This window comes from Tiliqua scincoides, chromosome 7 (genome assembly GCF_035046505.1).
Source record: "Tiliqua scincoides isolate rTilSci1 chromosome 7, rTilSci1.hap2, whole genome shotgun sequence".
Classification (NCBI taxonomy): domain Eukaryota; kingdom Metazoa; phylum Chordata; class Lepidosauria; order Squamata; family Scincidae; genus Tiliqua; species Tiliqua scincoides.
In genome coordinates this window covers 54046212-54065032 of record NC_089827.1, presented here as the reverse complement: position 1 = coordinate 54065032, position 18821 = coordinate 54046212, and the positions used below count along the sequence as shown (strand labels likewise).

The 18821-nt window shown below is 44.8% G+C and overlaps 1 protein-coding gene across 8 annotated transcripts in view; it reads left to right on the top strand.

Annotated features, from left to right (window-relative positions):
• The first annotated feature begins 5927 nt into the window (after positions 1–5927).
• RBFOX2 (RNA binding fox-1 homolog 2) overlaps positions 5928–18821 on the top strand; it is a 211174-nt gene continuing 198280 nt past the window's right edge. For 3 of the 8 annotated variants that reach the window (XM_066634150.1, XM_066634145.1, XM_066634147.1), the window contains exon 1: positions 5934–6358. In XM_066634150.1, coding sequence (XP_066490247.1) covers positions 6164–6358 — 195 coding nt within the window. In that variant the 5' untranslated portion in view covers positions 5934–6163. Of the gene's footprint in view, positions 6359–18821 lie in introns of all 8 variants that reach the window. The other 5 variants (XM_066634151.1, XM_066634152.1, XM_066634149.1 and 2 more) reach the window with 3 other exon arrangements.

The window sequence follows — 18821 nt, the reverse complement described above, 5'->3', positions numbered from 1 at the left end:
CCCTTCCTTAACATAAAGGGCCACCCCACCTCCAACACGCCCCTGCCTGTCCCTCCTGTAGAGTTTATAGCCCGGGATTGCGGTATCCCACTGATTCTCCGCATTCCACCAGGTTTCCGTTATGCCCACTATGTCAATATTTTCCCTTGTCACCAGACATTCCAGTTCTCCCACCTTTGCTCGTAGACTTCGGGCATTCGCATAAAAGCATTTATACACGGAATGCCCCAGGATGGGTTGCTTATTCGCTCCTTTGTCCCCGCATCCTCTCATTGTGCCAAACTGTCTATCACATCCCATCTCCCTACCTTTCCCAATTTCTTCTCCTACCCTGCCTTTGTCTTGTTGTTCTCTAACCTCCCCATCCTCATCCCATAGGGATGAGGAGTCCCGAACCGGATGCCCCTCGGCTCCTGTCGGCCTTCCCCCAGGGATCAGTTTAAAAGCTGCTCTGCCACCTTTTTAATGTTATGCGCCAGCAGTCTGGTTCCATTCTGGTTCAAATGGAGCCCATCCCTCTTGTACAGGCCCCGCTTGTCCCAAAACGTTCCCCAGTGCCTAACGAATCTAAACCCCTCCTCCCTACACCACCGTCTCATCCACGGTGATGGATGATGTCCTCACTCATCACATTTTAGCACCATCTTCCACACACAAGACACAGGGTATGTATACGTTATACGAACAAAAGGCTCTGTTTGCCACAGCCCCCAAACCTGACTTATGTGCACTCCCACCATGGGCTTGGGAAAGCAGGGCTACAGCTATTGTCATTGGTCAATAGGTGAATCTCTGACCATGGACATCAAATAGAGAAGGGATGGCAGATATAAAAAGGAAGAGTACCTCAGTTTCAGCAGCCAGCCCCCAACAAACAGCAGTCAGAGGACCTTTCTGTTGCAGTTGCTACTTATTATGACTAGCCCTGTGTTGCTCTTATGTCTTGTCAAGGAGCTCCTCTTGACATGGTCAGGTGGATGGTCAGGTAACCATTCAATAACCATAGCAACAATCCCCCCACCCCCCAAGCGTGCAGTCCCCCTCAGCAATGACCATTGAGAAACCAATTGCTCCTATGTGGAGTTGCCAACCTTTCCCTCCCAACTGCCTGTCAGAAGTGCATAGCAGACAGGAATGTCACTGGGGCAGCAGGGAGTGCAGACTATTGGTCAAGTCCATCCACCTGACCATGTCAAGAGGAGCTCCTTTCAAGGTGCTGGACTAGGGTTTTTTGCCTCTGAGCATCAAGCCAGAACAGTGGAATCTTGAGCCCATACAAAGAGTTGGTTAGTTTGAACTCACATATGGTAGGTTCTGATTCAACACTCACAAAGGTCACCTGTTCATTACTAACCACCCCATGAAGGTGAAGGATTGCAACTGTCTTTGTCCATTTGACCTTTCCCCATCCCCGTTTGTGTTTTATCTTTCTTAATAAACTCTTGTTATTTTTGCTAATTATTGGCCTAGTTATATCTGTCCAGAACCAAGAGTTACTGCCCCTCGGTCCCTGATCAATCACTCAGAGCTATTGCTTCCCATGACACTTTGGGTGTTAAGGGGTTGGGACTGGTCAGGTCCATCGGTCCCAGGTTGCTCCTACAGTCACTGGCTTATGTGTGGAGGGAACCCTGTTATTGGTATCATCCACAGAAGAAGAGAGAGGAAGGGCATTTAGTTTACTCTTTTTTCCCCTACTAGCTGAACTATCCCATTTATTTTATTGGCAGATACCCAAGAGCACATGGGAAGGTTTGGTGCCTGTGCCTTGCTTCTTCCCTGCATCATGGCATGGTGGGCTGCAGCAGCTTCTTCCAGTTCACCACAAAAGGAATTGCACTATTGGGTGATTGGATTCCCCCCCCCCCCCATTGATATTTCTACTTTCAGCTTTTTCCTTGGTTGTATTAAGATCAATCTTGGAAGGTTAAAGTCTAGGGCTGCAATCACTTATTCTGAAACAGTCCTACTCAAGCCACTGTAAATTTGGTGGCACTTTGAGATGCTGATATCTTCAAAATTGCTCATTGCAAAACATTAACCAGTGGATGGCTTAACATTTTATGGCAGGACTACCATTGATTAAAGATGTGGAACATGCCAATCAAGTGATAAAAGTTGCAACTGACACATTTCTGACCTTAGGGAGCACAGAATTCACTTCATAGCACTATGAGAAACCCAGAAGACTAATGCCAAAGCTCAATGCCATTGCCAAATGCATATCATTTAAAGTAAAACTGTGTCTTTGCATTACTTGTGCATCTTATGGGGTTGCAAACCACACAGGAAATAGATAGTGTCATTGTGGTGGCTCATCAGAGGGCCTTTTCTTCCTCCTCCTCACCAGGAGGAGAAAAAAAATAACCCTGGAAAATTTTAAAGCCATGAGAAACTTGGTGGTTCTTTCATTTCTTATCGTGGCAGAATTTAACAGAAGATATTCTGTAGTGTCTTCAAGTTTTCTGACAGTACTGTTTACTATTATGTTTGGCTAGCAGGAGAGCCACATCACTGGCACTGAGATGTGTGTTCATATGTCACACATATGACAATGAAGTTGTGCATTTTAAGATACCCAAGACATCCTCTGCACCACCTGTTTGTCTCAGCAAAAGTTATGTAGCATACAAACTGTTCTCTGTAAGAATTCACAAGGGCAAGCAAAAGTTTTCACAGACTCCTGTTTGGTATCAATACATACCAATAATCACACAAATGGCATAATAGCTGCTGTAAGCAGCAGTGCTGGTACCAGGCTAATGAGAGTCCGAGAGCAGACCCTTACACTTGGCCTCCCATGGAGACTGCCAGTTTTGAGGATTTGGGGCCATTTGATAAGCTGATAGTGACTGACCTGACCAAGCTCTGGCAATCTCACTGGGAGGCAGCAGGTGCTTGCATTTCCCGACAGAAGCTCTATCAGGGCCTTTCCAGACCATGTTTCGGTATGCTAATTGGACAGGCATTAGTTCTTACATGGGTTTTGAATATCTTTCCTCAGAACAGTGATTCTGTTGAGAGGTCAGGTCACAGGTAGCTCACGCCCATAGCTATAGATCAGAGTGGTCACTGGATCAAGACCCATCAGTGGCAGGAAATTAGCAAGATACCCAAAAGGAAGATCATAGAATGGGATAATTGAGTATGAGCTCATTCAAATATGCAGTTTCACACTGGCTGTTGGAAGTGGTACCATCCACAAGGGGCAGCTGTGTGCTATTTCTGCATATTTGAACCTGCCCTTATAGTCAGTTTTGTTGATATGCTGGCAGGTCTGACTTGTGCAAGCAGCATAATGTCAGTGGTAAGATCTTGTGAGCATTTATGGCTCTGCCTTACAATGTTTGCACAAGTAGCCCATTCATGCAATCAGATTTGTTTTAGAGCAAGTTGACCATCAGCATATGACAAGAACCAAAGTCCACTGTGAAGGGCAAAATATGTGTTTGCAGTGTGTTCATCATACACCCCTGCAGCTAAAGCAGTAAAGTCAGAATGGGAAACATGAGCTTACACATGCTTGATAAACATCTGCCCAGAAGCCTCAGCTAACCATGTCTCTCAAGAACTTTACCCTTTGTTCTGCCTTACAACTGTTTCAGTGTTTGCTGCACAGACGTGGGCTGAACACACTGCCAAGTCCTCCTTTTCATGTTGTGTGGAGTAACCCTCACAATCCTATGCATGTCTACTCAGAAGTAAATTCCATTCTGTTCCATGAAGTTTACTTCTAGGAAAGTGTGACTAGGATTGCAGCCTCAGAGGAGATTACAGCCCAATTCGATGCATGTCTACTGAGAAGTCTCACTGTGTTCAGTGGGGCTTACTCACAGGAAAGTGTGGATAGGATTGGAGCCTGCATCTGAAATCCTGTTACATCAGTAACATCAAATGCTTCTTCCCCTTTTCCAATGATGTGCCAGCTTTTGCTCCTCCCACTCTCCAGTCTTCTAGTTCAGCACTCCCCTCTCTTCTTCCTCTCAACCCCCTTTCTTTTTGAATCCAGGGAATGGAAGGAGAAGGCAGAGCAGTGGAGGTAAGTAAGCAGACAGAGATGGGTGCCCTCCCCCCACCAATCTGCTGCCTGAGGCAACTGCTTCATTTGGCCTCATGGGTGGGCCAGGCCAGTGCCACCTATGAGCTCCAGAACTCCCTTTCTTTCATTTTGGAAGAGATGTTGGTCCTAATCAGGGAGCTTCTCATGGAATTCAGTGGAATGTGCATCTGAGTAAAACATGCTCAGAACTGCCTGGTGAGTAGGACAATGGTGTCATCAACTGTGACTACAACTCAGGCTATAGACCAGGAGTGACCAAACCATGGCTTTCGAGCCACATGCAGCTCTTTGACATTCATGTGCAGCTCCTGGAACTATGTTGGCTGAGCTTTGTTTTGCATCTCAGTTAATATAAAAGGCAAACAAGAAATTCAAATTCAAGTAGGAGCTGGCAGTTAAGCTGGTGGCCAGCTAACAGATGAGAGGATACAAATTCTGTATAACCTCCTAAAGATGCTTTCCACAGGTAAGTGTGGATAGCAATGCAGCCTCAGAGCCCAATCCTATGCCTGTCTACTGAGAAGCAAGTCCTTTTATAGTCAATGGGGCTTACTCTCAGGAAAGTGTGGACAGGATTGCAGCCTCAGAGCCCAATCCTATGCCTGTCTACTTAGGGAGTCAATGGGACTCCCAGGAAACTGTGGACAGGATGATGATGATGATGATGATGATAACAACAACAACAACAACAACAGGTATTTATATACCGCCTTTCTTGGTCTTTATTCAAGACTTTATTCAAGGCGGTTTACATAGGCAGGCTTTATTAAATCCCTTATTAAATAGGGATTTTTACAATTTCAAAGAAGGTTCTTTCTTTCAAGAACGACTACATTCAAGGTGTTTCATTCCGATCTGGCTTCACATTCTGGCCTCCATCCTCCCACGCTCAGAGCAGATGGAATTGCTCGGCTTCAGCTTGTCAGCTGCTCCAAGGTCGCATGGTGCCCGTGGCCTCGAACTGGCGACCTTGTGGATGTTATCTTCAGGCAGACGGAGGCTCTACCCTCTTTCAGGATGGCAGCCTGAAAGCCCAAGCCTAGGCATGTCTACTCAGAAGCCAGTCCCTTTATAGTCAATGGGGCTTACTCCCAGGAAAGTGTGACTAGGACTGCAGCCTCAGAGCCCAATCCTATGCCTGTCTACTCAGAAGTGGACAGGATGGCAGCCTGAAAGCCCAAGCCTAGGCATGTCTACTCAGAAGCCAGTCCCTTTATAGTCAATGGGGCTTACTCCCAGGAAAGTGTGACTAGGACTGCAGCCTCAGAGCCCAATCCTATGCCTGTCTACTCAGAAGTGGACAGGATGGCAGCCTGAAAGCCCAAGCCTAGGCATGTCTACTCAGAAGCCAGTCCCATTCTAGTCAGCGGGGTTTACTCCCAGGTAAGTGTGGACAGGATGGCAGCCTGAGCCCCATCCTATGCAAGTCTACTCAGAAGTAAGTCTCATTAGAGTCACTGGGGCTCACTCCAGGAGTGGACAGTGCTATCCACTTTCCTGCGAGGAAGCCCCATTGACTCTAATGGGACTGGCTGCTGAGTAGACAGGCACAGGTGGGGGCTGGAGGCAGGTGTGGCCACCTCTGCAGTGCGTGTTGCCCTGAATGCGGCTTCCCTGGAGGGGCGAAGGCAGAGCCGGCCAAGGGCACGTCATGCAGCGCTTCCAGGAGCCCAGAAACGGCCATCTGCGACGGGGGACGGGCAGCCTCCAGGCCACACGCGCGGCTCCCCAACGGCCGCTTCCCCCTCCCCCCTCCCGCCAGCGCGGAGGACAAACCGCCTGCTTCGCGCACGCCACGCCCTCGCACGCCCCGCCCCTTTCCCATTCCCGAGGATTGCCGAGTCGCGCGCGCGCACGCGGGGGGTCCTCGTCGCTTCCGGAGATTGCCGAGGGGCTTCTCTTCCTCCCCTCTTCTCCGGCTGCTGCTGCGGCCGCCACGGTCTCGTCCTCTCCTCGCGGCGGAGCCATCGCCGGCCGGCCCTGCCACAGCAGCCTCCTCGGCGGGTCCCGACTGGGCCGGCCTCACGCAGCGCCGGCGGCGGAGGGTGCCTGAGGACGGCGGCGGCTCCCCCGGGGGACGCGGGGCGGCCGGGCCCGGCTCGGATGGCGGAGGGCATCCCTCAGCAGCAGCAGCTCCTGCCCGGCGGCGTCGGACCGGCCCCTCGAGGGCTGAAGCGCGAACCCGAGCTGGAGCAACCCATGCCCGGGGGCGGCGGCGGCGGGGACGGCGGAGCCGAGAGCGGCCAGAACAAGAGGCTGCGCACCGAGCCTGAGGCGGGCGGCGGCGGCGGCATGCAGGTAGTGGCCGGCTGAGGGGAGCGGGGGGAGGCGCGTGAGGCCCCCCCCGACTGGCCCCCCGTTGTGGCCTGGGGGGCGCGAGCACGCTCCCGCCCAGGCGCCACCAGCGAGGCCTCGGGTCTGTGCGCGCGCCTCGCACCCGCCAAGCGCGCGACTGGAGGGCATCTTGTGCTGCGGAGAAAAGAAGCGCTGCGGTGGGGGGGGTGTCTGTGGGGGGTACGTGGAAGGATGCCGGCCGTGCCTGGCCCCACTGAGACGCTGTGTGTGCAGGGGGGGGGGGGGCTTGGCGGAGCCCAGGTCTGTCCATGTCTACTCAGAAGTAAGCCCCGTGGTAGTCAGTGGGGCTTACTCCCAGGTAAACGTAGATAGGATTGTAGTCTAAACCTGTGCGTGTCTACTCAGAAGTAAGCCCCATGATAGTCAGTGGGGCTTACTTCCAGGTAAGTGTGCATAGGATTGCAATCTAAGAGTCCAAGCCTGTGCATACATGCTCAGAAGTAAGCACCATGATAGTCAGTGGGGCTTACTCCCAGGTAAGCGTGGATTGGATTGCTGCCTTAATCTGGACTAAGCTCCAGCAGGTAGTCTAGGAAGGGACCAGAGCAGGCTGTATCTGCTCCTCAGCCTAAAACCTCTCCCTAGGAGAGCTGAAGTGTATTATTGTAGGGCCTGCTTCAGGTGTAACAAGCAGAGCATTCATGTGAAGGACTTGTAGGAGATGGCATGTAACTTATGGTCTTGGTTTTTCGCCCCCACATGTGACTGTTGTATGAGCACTGTTTTGTTGCATGTGTGATGGGAAGCAGCCATTGGTCATAATGTGTTGTGGTTTTTGGTTTTTTAAAGGAGTTGGAAATCTGATAATTTATCAGAAAGGAAAATCCTAAAAAGAGTTTGATTTCTCTCATTTCTTGCATAGCAGAACTGTAGATGGTGTTTTATGAAATTGTTTGCTCCTGTGTCTTAAGACTTGAATTATACACACAATCATGTGTACACTTGGCATTAAATCTACCCCCCTATAAGGAGAGTAAAGAGGGACAAAATTACCGTATGGTAAATAAATAAAATCCCATTGAACTCAGTGTGTCTGACTTCTGAGTCAATGTGGCTAGGGCTGCACTGCAAATGAGATGAGTCTGAATCTCATTTAAAGCTGGAGCAATTGGAGGTTACAATACTGAAGTTTTCAGTTCTTTGGAAAAGGCTTTTGAAGATGACAGACAAGTTTTATTCACACTTGTGTCTTGCCCAGGTCCACTAAGCATGCTGCTTAGAAGAAGTATAACTGCAGCTGTTTAAGGGCAACAGACACTTAATTCTGATCTATTCAGATGTGGGCAAACTTGCCAGAGGGGTGTAACTTCAAACTGAACAAGACTTTACTACTTGGAGGGATGTTTAGTGTGAATTAGTCATTTACACATATCTATAGCTTGAGCACATCTGGTGATAGAGTCATGTGTAATACAGGCCTTGGAAATAGTTTTCACTGTTCTGTATAAGTATTCACTTTAGGAGCTTTCCCAGATTCTGCAACTGAAAGGGAGGATGCAGTTACCTTTCAGTTCATAAAAATCTGCTATAGATGCTGGCCTGACTGTTCAGACATAAGGAAATATCTTGGAGTCCTTGGGTTAGTCATATGCAATTGTATTGAGCTGTGATGTTCTAAGACAGGGGTGCCCAAACCCTGGCCCTGGGGCCACTTGCGACCCTCGAGGCCTCTCAATGCGGCCCTCAGGGAGCCCCCAGTCTCCAGTGACCCTCTGGAGATTTGTTGGAGCCCACACTGGCTCGACGCATGAGGGCAGCTGTTTGACGTCTAACATGAGCTGTAGATGAGGTTTCCCTCCACTGATTGTTGTTTCACATCTGTGATGCAGTAGCAGTAGCAAAGGAAAGACCAGCCTTGCTTTGTGCAAGGCCTTTTATAGGCCTTGAGCTATTGCAAGACCTTCATTCATTCACATAAGCTCCATCTTTAATATATTCATTTATGTAAACTTATGTAATTTTATTCACATTTTAAAATGTAAATTATCCCCCCCCCCACACACACACAGTGTCAGAGAGACGATGTGGCCCTCCTGCCAAAAACTTTGGACACCCCTGTTCTAAGAGATGTGCTATTCATTATGATGATGTGATTCTGTAGATTCTCATAGTCTTTAGAGACTGAAGGTTGCCAACATGCATGATTCTGTAGAATAGGTCAGGAACATTGCAAAGAAAAAAGATTTGACATAGAAATAGCCTTATTGCAGAGTTGGGTGAGGCAATTCTGTGCTTGCAAGGGAATCTTTTCTGTTGTCTTTTCTGTTATTCCCCTTCTATGGAAGAGGAAAGAGCCTTGTGTGCTTATGGAATTCTTTTTGTCATTGCTGGCAGTGTTTCTATGTTTCTATGTGTGAACAAGGCTGTGGGTTGCAGTCTCTGATATCTGTCATAGGCAGAGAACCCTGAAAGTAACACAGAGTGAATGGGATACATCAGCTAAACAAGGTGAAGGTGTAATGCTGTGTTTTGTAGCAGTCTTTTGCGTAGCTTGTTATGATAATGTACCAAAAAATAGGTATTGATCTTTGTTGCATAAAATATACGTGAAATTTAAAATGTCATTTCACAATGCATACTCATGCCAATTATTTCACTTTTTAAAAGATTAATCATGTGGCATGTTAGAGCAATAATATCTAAAAATACAAAGAGATAATGTAGAACCTTTTGTGATCATTTGCATTATGTTTGCATTTATGATTTATTTTGCGAAGCTACCTGATCAGAGCAAGGAGACTTCTTGTGTACTCCAAGTGCTTTCCTTGGGCAAATATGTGAATGACCTCAGTGCTTGCTGATGCTACTGACAGTGAGTGTGTTCATGCTTTTGAGAACAGTGTGACTTATTCATCTTGATTTATAATCCTTTGCTCAATTCCTGAACACCCTTTGTGGCTGTGGATGATGTTCCTTAAAGTGGTGGGGGCACTGTCTTGCTGAGACACACTAACTCAGCAACTTCTGGAATTTGTCCCATTTCATGTGTATCTCTGCCTCTACCTTGGGAGCAATTATCCATAGTTATTTCTCCTTTTTCATTGTCAGGTTTTGATTATTACACTGGTCTTTTTATCCAGACACTGTAGGCTGAATTTACTTACAGAAAGAGACCTTTTATATAAAAATTTGCTCTTGACATCATGATTGTTCTATGTATGTGCGGTAGAAGCATGCAGTTCCGGTGAAGTTGGGGGGAAAAACTATAGAAAAAGGCTTGAGGTCACAGAGGATTTACAAATTCAGCAGATGGGCGACTTTATAACATAATTAAGTAATATGGCAACTGTCTCAACTTTAGCATCCATCAGTCCTGTATACAATACAACTTAGGCCAGTGTTTCTCAATGTTTGTCCTCTGTAATACCATTTCACACAGTATACCTATTGAAAGTACCACTGGAAGTAACTGGCAATGACATCATCGCCAGTTACTTCTGGGTTGGGAGACCAGATGCAACAAAAACAAGAGGCTCAGGATAGACAGAAGGGCTTTTTTGAGCTTAGAAAAGCATATCTTGGAGCTCTGCCCACTGAGCCAAGCCTCCTACTGCTGTTTGTGTCATCTTCCTGGTCTTGCTGCTAGGTGGTGGGGTCCAGGGATCCCATGAATACCACTGGTTATCACCTTGAGTACCACTGGTTGAGACACACTATCTTAGGCGTAAAGTTTCATATTACAAGCCATCTTTTGCTGATGTTGCAGAGATAGTGTGTCTAGCATATGGAGTGGGATGTTCGAGAGCAGATGCGTAAAGCTTGTAATAGTATTCTATTAATTGTACTCTGTTCCAGTAACCTTACAGAATGTTGCAGTCTATGGAATTGAAAACATTTTATAGATTATCTTGTCTTTCTTGCCTGCTTGAAGCATAGCTTTATGTCAGTCATCCAACCTAGACACATTTCTCTGCTTTGTTCTTAAGCATTCTAGTTGGCTTGTTTTCAAATTGTCTATTCTCTCCGCTTGCCTGAACTTGTGAGAGCCAAGGTCCCTAGTGCTACCACGTTTGGTCATTTATATACTACTAGAGAAGTAAGGAAACGGAATTAATTTTATCTCATGCTTAGTACCAAGATTTCTCTGGCATGGTTTATTGTCAGAGATGCCGTAAAACTTGTGGGTTGGATATGTGTAGCACCATTCCCTTTCCACTGGCAATATGTGATCACGTTATTCAGGATAAATTGTTCATACACCTTGGTAGTTATGATATTTTGTAACTCTATATTTATAGGCTCTGATGGTACTGATGATGATACCAAGAAATAGCCAAGGCATTAGTCAAGAAATAGCCACATGCGTGAGAACCCAGAGACACACACCTCAGTACTAAACTAGTCACTGGAGACCTGATCAATGTTTGCTAGCAGAGCACACTGCTTTCTATAGCTTGAAATATGGAACTTCTGACTTTGCAACTCCAAAACTTATGTGGTCTGTAGATACACCATATATTCATTATACAACTTACCGTAGACAGCTATTCCTTCTATAATTTCTCATACACTTTTTGCCTCATTAGATTGTGGTGTATGCTTTGGAAGCAGCATGTATTGTTATAGGAAATTGATTATTACACATAACATCTTAATTTTGCTATAAAAAGGTTATTTTTGTTTACAATATACTTCAAATTCTAGGCCTTGAAGGGGGTCAAAAATAGTAATTTGGTACCGGAAAGCTAGTTTAGGGAGGACAGCATGTCATATATTATTTATTTGTTGCTCTTTATCCCCTGCAGTAGCGGACAGCTTTATGCTGTTAGGGTTTCATTATCTAATCCATCGCTGATCAGCCTGGATAAACTTTGTTTGGCCAGCAGTGATCTTGTTAGTGGGGTGGCATAAAGCTGCTTGAGCTGGGATTGGGACAAATCGGATCATGGCTGCTATATGAATCTAGGATTTAGTTCCTGTAGTAGGGGAGGAGAAAGGCAAAAAAAAAAAAAAAAAAAGCTGCAGCATAATATCTGAGCTAAGTGGTTTCTTTCTACATTAAATGACAGATGTGCTGCCTTTGTGCTGGGAAGGCTTGTTTTTATAAAGACTTATCCGCATATGTAGTACAGTAATTCTTATTCTGTTTTTTTTTTCTTGCAGTTTAGAGCTGTTGTAGAGCTCTATCCATAGCTTAGTTTTGTGTTGTAATAACACTCTATCTACTGTATATGCATGTGTGAAGGAGTAATTAGGTTGTTTAGTTCACATACCTACATGTGGATAGGCACTGCAAAACTATTCTGGTGTGTGTACATGTTTGTCCCCTTCCTCTGGGTAAGGAAAATAACCCTGCAATGGAACTACTCAATTCTGCAGCAGCCCTTGGGCTAGTACAGAATCATGAGCCACCATGTTGGGCTGTGGGGCTTTACACGGAGCTCAGGATGTGGTGGAACTGAGCTTTGCTGGTTCCACTCTCTTCCTGTCCCACTCCCTCATTAGCACGCCTCCTCCCTGGCTCCCCCTCATGTCCCCAGAGTAGTATTTCTATATGCCAGTTGGAAATGCCAGTATTTCTATATGCCAGTTGGAAATGGGGAAAGGTAAGAGTATTGTAAATATTTTAAGGCTGTTCTGTAGCATCTCCAGGTATCATGGTTTTGGTGTGCCTTTTGTGTAGCAGTTGGGTTAGTTGCTATTCCTGTGCACACACATACCATTATGCAAGAGAAGTGGTTTCACCTACAACACTTAACGTTCTATAAAGGTTCAGTGGATTCCACATACTAGACGCTGTATGAATTTTCTTTTTGTACTTCTATCTTGTAGCACCTCAGCAACTCTGCCAAGGCATGTGGTCCAATGGGCCCCCAGTGTGTGGTGTGATCAGTAGTACTAGAATGCCCCCCAAAACACAGAATACTGTGCAGGAGTACTGGGCAGGAGGTCTAGTCTAGAGGGTAGAGCCTCCGTTTGCCTGAAGATAACATCCGAAGGTTGCCAGTTTGAGGCCACCGGCACCGTGAACGGCGAGACCTTGAAGCAGCTGACAAGCCTAGCTGAGTTATGCTGAGTTATTCCACCTGCTCTTTGGCCACTGTCAGCCTGTGTGGGAGGAAAATGGAGGCCAGAATGCGATACCAGATCATTAAAGATCCATCTGAAATGTTGTGGTTCTTGAAAGACAGAACCTTCTTCAATTGTAAAAATCCCTATAGGGATTTAGTATAGCCTGCCTATGTAAACCGCCTTGAATTAAAGTCTGAGGAGAAATCTGATGACCAAGAAAGGCGGTATATAAATACCTGTATTAGTATTAGTATTCTTTGCCACTTATATTTGGGCTTCTTAGGCACACAGTGCCATAAACGATTGGATATACTCATTATCAGAGACGAGATGTTATGTCTCTGGAAGAGATGCCTTTGATTAGTGTTAGAGTTTTTGTTTAACATTATTCTGGAATCTGTTATTGTTTAAATAACTTATTGTTATTATCTTTATTACCAGTACTTGTATACCGCTTTTCAACAAAGAATTCACACAGTGGTTTATAGAGAAAATTCAATGTTCTAATTAATGTTTTACACTACCATTCAATTTTCCAGCCAAATTTCATGAAGCAGTTTACATAGCTGAACAAATGAATGATTCCCTATTCCTAAAGAGCTCATAAACTTAAAAATAAAAATGACACAAGACACCATCAAACAGCCACAGGAAATGTTGCAGTGCTGGGATGGACAGGGGTATTCTTATTATACTTTACTGCATTTCTTCCTCTGTGACCCATGTGGCACATCATCTGTTCTCTCTTTGAAGCATTTGGCAGTAACTCCTCCTTGTAGCAGTAAATTTTCAGATCTTGAATAAAATGTTTTCTGAGTAAGCCATTTATGGATTTTGTTGTTGTTGTTGCAGTAGTGATACTTTCATTTTCTCAGGCCTGTTCCATTGCTTCTCATACAAAAAACAAGTTGATTGTTCTGGAAAGTGATATAATCGGGGCTGCATTTTCTCTCCATCAAGGGGGAAAAAGAATATCTCCCAATAAAACTCAGATTCTTCAGTAATAAGATCTAATCCTAGCTCTTTCAAAGTTCTTGGAATGCTGGCAAGTACTGGTGGAATGGAAGGAAGGAAGTGTGGCGAGACTAGGGAAGATAAGGAACTATTAAGGCAGGAGTTGTTCAGAAGACTGAAGTCCACTTTTTGCAACTTAAGTTACTGTGTCCTGGCTCACACCAGGCAGTGCCCCTGCATTTCCATTTTACACTGTATTTTTAAGCCAAAAGGACTCGTATAAATGCTTGTAAAAATGAAAGCCGAGATGGTAAGGATACTGACTTCTGCTCAGGGTGATGTGGCAGACTTGCAATTTGTTCTGGTTCTGACTTATTCAGCTGTATTCTTTAGTAAATAACACAGGCCAACACACATTTTGCTTCCTTAAATGTTACACCAATTCCTGGGTATATTTGGGGTGCCAATTCTAAAAATGGCATCTGTTTTGGCCTATCGTGTCTAGTTTTGGAGACACGGCATAGCCTCTTTAGTGAATGGTTACAGCCTCATGAGGAAGCCTACACCATGGCATCCTCATGAGGAAGCTGCTTGAACCATTCACTAATGAGGCTATACTATATCTCCAAAACTAGACATGATAGGGCAAAACAGATACCATTTTTGGAATCTGCACCCCAAATTCATATCAAACCACCATAAAGTTTGGGAAAAACTTTTCTGACCCTCAGTTTTGTAGGCCTTTGTAATCGGCACATGAACCTCTAGAACAGAGGTGTCCAAACTTTTTGTCAAGAGGGCCACATCATCTCTCTGACACTGTGTAGGGCGAGGGAAAAAACAATTAATTTATGTTTAAAATTTGAATAAATTTACATAAATGAATATATTAGAGATGGAACTTATATGAATGAATGAAGGTCTTGTGTTAGCTCATAACTATAAAACACCTTGATGAAAGCAAGTCCAGCCATTTCTTTGCTGCCACTGCTGCTTCACAGATGTGAAACAGCAAGAGGTGGAGGTAGCCCTTGGCTTACAGCTTGCGCGAGAGTTCAAACAGCTGGCCCTCGCACTGAGAGTAGTCACAATGGGCTAGCACGGGCTCCAGCAAATCTCCAGAGGGCCAGAGGGTCATTGGAGACTGGGGGCTCTCCGAGGGCCAGATTGGGGGTCCCCAAGGGTCGCAAGTGGCCCCAAGATCGGGGTTTAGGCACCCTTGCTCTAGAAAGTTAGATATTGAAGTCTTTGTTCAATAGCAATAAAAGTGTGGTTCAGAGAAAAAACTGTGTGCCTAGTGTACACGTTCTCTAGTGTCTTAACTGTTTCTTCAGTGGCTACTTTGGAATTGGTCATGCTGAGAGATGTGAGTGGTTTGTTTAGAGCTGTGGTTTTCAAACTCTCAGGGAGTTTGAAACCTGCAGTAAGTCTTTGCGTTGGTGGGGGGGAGGCAGCAGGGGCAGGGGGAAGGCAGCGACACAATCCCCAGGATCGCGTTGCTCAGGGGGCTGCAGGGACTTGAGTGCACCCTGCAGCAGCCGTCCCTGGGTGCGGGGAGCTGTGCACGAGCAACTGCAGGGCTCCCAAGGTCAGGGAAAGTGAGAGTGGAGTGATCGCGCCCTGCTTTTGGTTTAGTGGAGGTGAGGCGCGATCGCCCCACTCACTTTCCCTGACCTGGGGAGCTCTGCCGAAGGTCGCGCAGGGCTCTCCGCACCCCCGGGAGGCTGTAGGAGGCTTGGGCAAGTGTACCCAAGCCCCTGCAGCTCCCTGAGCGGCGCGCCCCTGCCTCCTGGCTGCCCTCGTCCCTTAAGGGGAAAGGGACCAGGGCCCTCAGGGCATCATGACACCCCAGTTTGAATACCACTGGTTTAGAGGTTCACCGTTATCAATAATTAAGTTATACAGAATTTTTCTGATGTAAATGTGCTTTTTATGTTAATATGAGCATGCAAAATAAACCATCTTTTAACAACACATCTGCTTCCTACACACCTACAGAGCATTCTGCCGATGTATGCTGCTCCCTACACATCTGTCCTCTTATATACTTGTGATAATTAAAACCTGGGAATTTTTTGATGGGTTTTCCTCAGTGTGAAGGAATGATTTAGGAAGCATACTTTGTTTATAGTCGGTTGAGAAGAGATGCCTTCCCATTTGTCAGGACTTTTGGAAAAATGAAGCTGCACTGAACTGCTGTACTTGGAAGGATGACTTTTTTGCTGTCAGAGTTCTAAATATATTAAAACATTTTATTGGTCCATTTGTCTTTTAACGGATAAAATGTAAGTAACTTTGCATATAGTGACTTTTTATATTGACAGAGGTATAGGGTAACAATATAATAAAAGTTACTACCAAGTGTTAGAAAATAGTCGTTTTATTTTTTAAATCCCGTACAATTATAACAAAACCAAAAGAGCCTCAGAAATAAACAAATATTCCCATAACTTGCAGTCCTTATGATTGAAGGAATGTAAGTTATTCTGAATTAATGAAAACTTTAGACTAGGGAAGGCAATAGCAAACCACCCCGCTTATAGTCTGTCATGAAAGTGTTGCAGAAGCGGTGACACCATAAAGGTCAGTAATGACTCGGTGCTTGCACAGGGTACCTTTCCTTCTCTTCCTTTAGTAGATTGATGTACCAGTTAAAAGCACTAGTTTAACAAGTGTCATGAGCCACTTAGTGATCGGTTCAAGACCGATTTGGAAACCTTGCCAGTTTAGTTATAAAGTCCGTGAGCATTTTTCTAAAATGCAGTTGCATACCTACTTGTCTAACAATGCATTGTAAGTTTTGTATATTGTTTTATATGTTTAGTGTGCACTCTCAGTTACAGGCGTGCTCCCCCGTCAGGTTGCATATGAGACAGCAGCTGCTGGTAATGTGGTCACACCTGGTCGCACCTCCAAAGGCAAGGGGAACTCTGCTCTCCAAGTCTCCAGAGGCTTTTCTGAGCCTCCCAGAGGCAGTGCGCATTTGTGCACTGCCTCTGCGAGGTTCAGAATGCCAGAATTACACAGGAGACGTGACTTCTGGTTTCAGAAAAGCCTTCTGAGGCTTGGGGGTGTGTGACCATATACCCAGCAGTGGCTGTCACATATGTGACCTGTCACTGGTTGGAAGGTTGTTAAGGGGAGCATGCCTGTATTTGAGAGTGCACACTAAACATATAAAGCAATATAAACTTATGTGAACTGCGCATTGTAGTTCATGGAAATGTATCCTGAAGTGAATTGGTTAGTCTTTAAGGTGCTACAAAACTCTTTGTTGTAGCAGTAGCAAACATGTCTACCCCTTTGGACATGACTTACTTAAGAGATTAATATTCAGGTTTCCTATTCTACCCATTATTGGTTTGTTGAAAGTATGCTCAGGACTTTTCCATTCTAACTACTTCAGCCACAGGGCTGGCCCAAGGCGTGACACCTGAGGCAGCATGTCTAATGCTGATGGTATGCCAGCCTCATCTCCTTCCAGTGTTAGAGCTCAGTGCTCTCTTTTTCCCACATTTCCTTTTCCTCTTTGTCTCCATTTTCCTTTTCTAATCCAAAGAATGGAAGGAGAAGGAGGAGCAATGAAGGCAAGTAGGCAGACACAGATAGGTGCACCTCACCAATCTGCTGCCTGAGGAAACCCCCTCAGGTTGATCTCATGGATGGGCAAACCCTGTTCAACCATAATACCATACAGTCACTGGCATCGTTTGACAATGGAGTCACAGAACCATCACAACAGTGATATGAGAAGTGCCAGAAATATCACTAAAGTAGAAGTGAGTCCTGCTGTGTGTTCAGTTGTTTGACAAACTGTACATGTCTAGGAGACGTAAAAGTTAGCAGTGATAGTTGAGCTGATGAATTGGGCACAGATTAGTAGATATTTGGGGTGAACCTGCTAACTTTTAAATTATCTTATTCAGATAGTAATTGATATATCTGTTTCTGTATGTTTAACAATCTTTTGTCTAACAAAATCTGTATGTCTAACAATCTCTGATCCCTGTGTCTAAGGGATCAGAGGAGCATCCAAAAATCGAGTAGTGGGCCAATTAGAGGCAACTAGTTCTGCTTCACTGGAGCGTTTTGTTGGATCAGCATGTTATAGTTGCATTGAAGTGACTCTGAAGTGCAGTTGTCATGAGAATTCCACTATCCAAAGATTAGAGTCACCTGATTAATGTTTTGAAAGAATTTTACGCCCTGTTTCTTTCTTTGTGTGTGTGTGTGTGTTTTGTTTTGTTTTTAAATAATAAAATCACTTCTGAATTGAGCCAGATACTCTGATATTGTGGAAGCGATCCAAAATGCATGTGTTTCAAAGTAATCTTGGTCCAAATTGTAGATTAATGTGTAAAATGACTGTGTTCTGCATGTAAGCTTGAGTATATGCAATAATCCACCGTGAGCTTTCTCATTTTAAAGCCAGAGGGAAAAAAGTGTGTTTTAATTTAGGTACTTAACTGAGTAAATTCAGTCCACAGCCCATCGTTCTTTTGACCCTTATCTTTTAACCTATATTTTTAAAGTGTGTGTTCTCATTTTCCAATATCTTCATACCTTTGGGGACCATCCATACTTCTGTGTGTGGTTTGTGTTAAGCAGGTATGTAATAAGCTATTCAGAATAAATTGAATAGAATGGGGATGGTGGTATACGTCTAGTAATATTCTTGTGATCTAATCGTGTGTGAGAGCCGTGGGAATTGTGGCAAAATGCCTCTTTTGCCACAGGGGTCCTGGCTTAAGTCTGGGGTTCTTTTATGTTGGCTTTACCAAAACAACAATAATAGGGTATTTTCAGTGGTAATATGCTTAGCACTTACACCTTTAGTGTGGTTATTAGAAAAATGATTTAGGCTTTGATATGGATATTTGTGTATTCTCATTGATAGAACTGTTAGGCAGAATAGGAGCACAAATCTGGGATTTTACTTGGGGATCATGTGCAGGATAACAGGAATTCTATCATTGTGATGGTTTTGTTGTGTCTATATTAGGGAATGCTTTTTGTAAGAAATAGCTGAGTTTTTTTTTCTTGGAATGGTATCTTAAAGCATAGAGGTTTGTGTTCTTGTTTTATTATAGTACTATATGTCAGTTTCCTCCAGTGGTACCTGTTTCTATCTCAAAAAGTTATTAAATATTGTGCTATAAGAAATTGGGATAGGGAAGCGGTGGGGGCATATTTCCCTCCAGAATACAGTGAACTTAAATTCCTTAGTGTCCTATTTGAACTAAATAAGCACTATATCATTACATAACATTTCTCTGTAACATCAACATATTGTCTTTCCCTAGAGGTTGGTATAGTCCTGAAATCTGGGCCTAACTCAAGCGCCTCCTTGAAGCCATAAAACGTTTTTCTGTATGCTTATTTTAGAAATCCCTTGCAGACTTCTTAAGGCCATCATTAGAGTAGACCCATCAGTATTGAC